This window comes from Seriola lalandi, unplaced genomic scaffold, assembly GCF_002814215.2.
Source record: "Seriola lalandi dorsalis isolate HSWRI2012SDOR001 ecotype SW California unplaced genomic scaffold, Sedor1 jcf7180002054904, whole genome shotgun sequence".
Lineage (NCBI taxonomy): Eukaryota > Metazoa > Chordata > Actinopteri > Carangiformes > Carangidae > Seriola > Seriola lalandi.
The window spans coordinates 91,047-94,169 of NW_019525456.1; the positions used below are offsets into that span (position 1 = coordinate 91,047).

The 3,123-nt window shown below is 42.4% G+C and overlaps 1 protein-coding gene across 1 annotated transcript; it reads right to left on the reverse strand.

The window, feature by feature from the left end:
• Nucleotides 1–6: 6 nt before the first annotated feature.
• LOC111672869 (uncharacterized) lies at nucleotides 7–2,586 on the reverse strand. Its single transcript, XM_023430443.2, has 3 exons — nucleotides 2,383–2,586; nucleotides 387–850; nucleotides 7–183 (listed from the first exon to the last, which is right to left on the reverse strand). Exons 2-3 carry the CDS (start codon nucleotides 829–831, stop codon nucleotides 47–49), a joined length of 582 nt encoding a protein of 193 aa, XP_023286211.1. The 5' UTR covers nucleotides 832–850; nucleotides 2,383–2,586; the 3' UTR covers nucleotides 7–46.
• Nucleotides 2,587–3,123: the final 537 nt, after the last annotated feature.

The window sequence follows — 3,123 nt, forward strand, 5'->3', positions numbered from 1 at the left end:
AACAACTCGTTGCTTGTTAGAAACTGGAAGTGCAGGCTGACTCTCTTCACCTGTTCTTGTTCAGTCGTTTCTTCTTGCTCGTCTCCGGCCTCTTGTTGTTGCCGTAGGCGACCTCGTTGTAAACTTTGGTTCCCACTTTGTTCTGCAGCTGCATGATGTCCTCAAAGGACATGCTGGACAGCTCTGGGACGGTCAGAGGACAGAGAGGTGTGTGATGTTTCACAGGCTCATATCTGAGGCTAGGGATGGGCACGAAACCCGGAATTAAACTGGCCTGATCAATAAGAGAGCCGATCAATAAGCAGTATTGGTAAAGGTATCAGTATGCCCTCTGCTTTGGTTTATGAGTGAAGCTTTTAATGTGACGCAGCTGCAGGAAAACTCACCTTTTTTAATGTCTTCTCTTGTCTGGATCTCACTGCTGCCACCGGCAACCTCTGGCTCTTCTTCATCTTCATCATCATCATCATCATCATCATCATCATCATCCTCAGAGGAATCGCTTTCATCGTCCCCTACTTCATCTCTCTCAGCCTCCTCCTCCTTGAACTCCTCCTCACCACCATCTGATTCTTCCTCGACTTCCTCTTCTTCATCAGACCCTTCCTCCTCATCCTCCTCCTCCTCCTCCACGTCGTCGTCGTCACTGAATTCTTCCTCTTCCTCTCCTCTGAGGCACGGCCCTCCCTCCTCAGCCCCTCCTCCTCCTCTCTGAGTGAGCAGAGCGAAGTTCTTCTCCACGTCAGAGTCTTCGTCGTCGCTGCTGCTCGCCATCCTCGTCTTCTTCGAGACGCCAATCTCCCGCCGCTGCTGCTTCTCCGTCCCCTTCATCCTGGTTTTTGTGGCTTCGCTGAGGAAAATAAAGGAGGAAGAGTTAGAATTCCTGATGTGCCCTTGAGCAAGTTGCTTATCAGACCAATGTTGACAATACAACCGTGACACAGTGAGGGCAGGTGTCTCCGCAAAAGCTCAGGTAAATTCCTACAAACTTTACACCATGTAAAATCCAAGAGTCATGGCCGAATTAGCGACATTTCATCCACTGAACAATCAATCGATTATTTAAGAAAATAACTGTTGGCTGTACCGATAATGAAAATAATTGTTGGATGCTGGAGGTTTTATGTGTATAAATTTAGTAAACACACAGAAAACGTTAAAGCAGTTCGATAAAACGTGAATTTAAAACAGAGCAGCTCAACATAAAGTAAAGCAGCAACACAGAGTCTGTTTAAAAGACCAGAGCCACCACATGGAGGAGGAGGACCTGACAAAGTTAATATTCTGTGACGCACATTCATTCATAACAAATTTGTTAATTAAATGAATCACATTACACATAATATGTAATAAACCTGGGGCTTTGTGGCCCCTAGGAGCCTCAGGGCTGCTGTTCGCTTTGCCTGTTTGATAAACTGCAATACCGCCTCCGGCCATTAGAGGCAGCACTACGGCAGAACGCTCACAGCGCCATCTTGAATTTTACGTCTAATACAATTCACCTGCGCTCCGTCAGTCTACGTCATCTTAATGATACTTTAAACTCACCTGACGTCGACGTGAGTTGTGCCGAACTGTTAATGAGAAGTTCACACGTCCTCTGATGGGTTTGTATTTTAAACACACGTCGATAAACAACTCTATTAGCGCCGAATGTCTGAAGTTAGTACTTATCTGCATCAGGGCTGCTAACCAGCTAATTAGCAACTAGTGCTAATGCTACTAGCTATCTATAAACTTATAATTTCCGAACTAAGTTTAATCGGGTGTGGTATTGTTAAGTTGTAATATATATAAGTTATTAGTTAACTTGCCACTGTTTGATAAAAGCTAATTACTGAGTGCTCCGTAGTGCAAGGAAGTGTAAACCAGACTCGATGCAAAAATATTAGCATTTTGTGAATTCCTAGCTTATTAGCATAAATAAATACAGGCTAGCGTTTGTCGATGCATATCTAAAACATCGATATGCGTAAAACTTTGACTCGGGATATATGGAGTGATGACGCAGATTGTTTTTGCGGTGTTTATTTGTTAGACAATGTCTTGCTAACGTTGTTTACACGGGAGAAGCTTTGTATCCTTGTCAAGTTCTTCAGGTAAGTACGTCTCTCAGGCAATAACCTGTATGCCGAATGAACAACTAGGTCATAATGAAGCGTAGAGGCTCTGTGTTCGGTCTCTTATCATCTATATACCTTCGCTGAAAAGCAAAGAAATTTTAAACCGGCGCATTTTCTGTTCAGTCTGGCGTGACGTTAGCTAGAGACGGACAAGCGCTACGGAAACACAGCAACCAGCAGCTACATATAACATGTCCTCCACAAAGCGCCATTACAGACTCACTGTTCGGCGGTTGGGATTAAATAAAGGTTTATATACCTGGATATAAAGTTGATGTTAAAGTCCTGTTTTGCTGGGCTCCATTATCCACGTGTATCCATGGCTGCAGGTTTCACGCCAGTCAGATAAACAAATCACTTCCGGTTTCAAAATAAAAGCGTCAATCGGTTGTTGTTCGGTTTTGGACAACAGAAAGAAGATACTCTGCTCCCAAAATATTATATCTTAACGCGAGTGTATTATTGTCACGTGTCCAGCTCGGCTGTATTCCTTCCCTAATGGATATTTTCTACACGGTTGTATTTTGTAGTAAAACAATAACTTCCTGCCAGGGACAGTCTGATACATGCAGTGCTGCCCTCTACTGGTCCGACCTGGGTCTGACACAGTCTGACATGTTTATTCTGCATTTTTGTTCAACCATCTCCTCAAATAAATGTATTTCGTTGCATTTACTTAACAAGACAAAGATTCATAATTAAAGAATCAAATCAAATCAACAGTAGAAAATATGCAGAGTATGTAACCAATCAGTCCTCCAACATAAAACAGAAAATGCATTGTTTGTAACCTTAATATTAGAGATTTAGATTTCAGATGCATGTTCCTATAACTTGACAGAATGTGTCTGTAAGTCTTAAGTGTGCAGAAGTACTAGAAGCTGCTCTGAAAGATTATTGGTTAAATTTCTGGTGTTGTTTACTGATCATCTTCTGATTACTGATAATCTGATCAGATATAATATTGACACAGATTCATGTCACAAATTTCTTCCTTTTT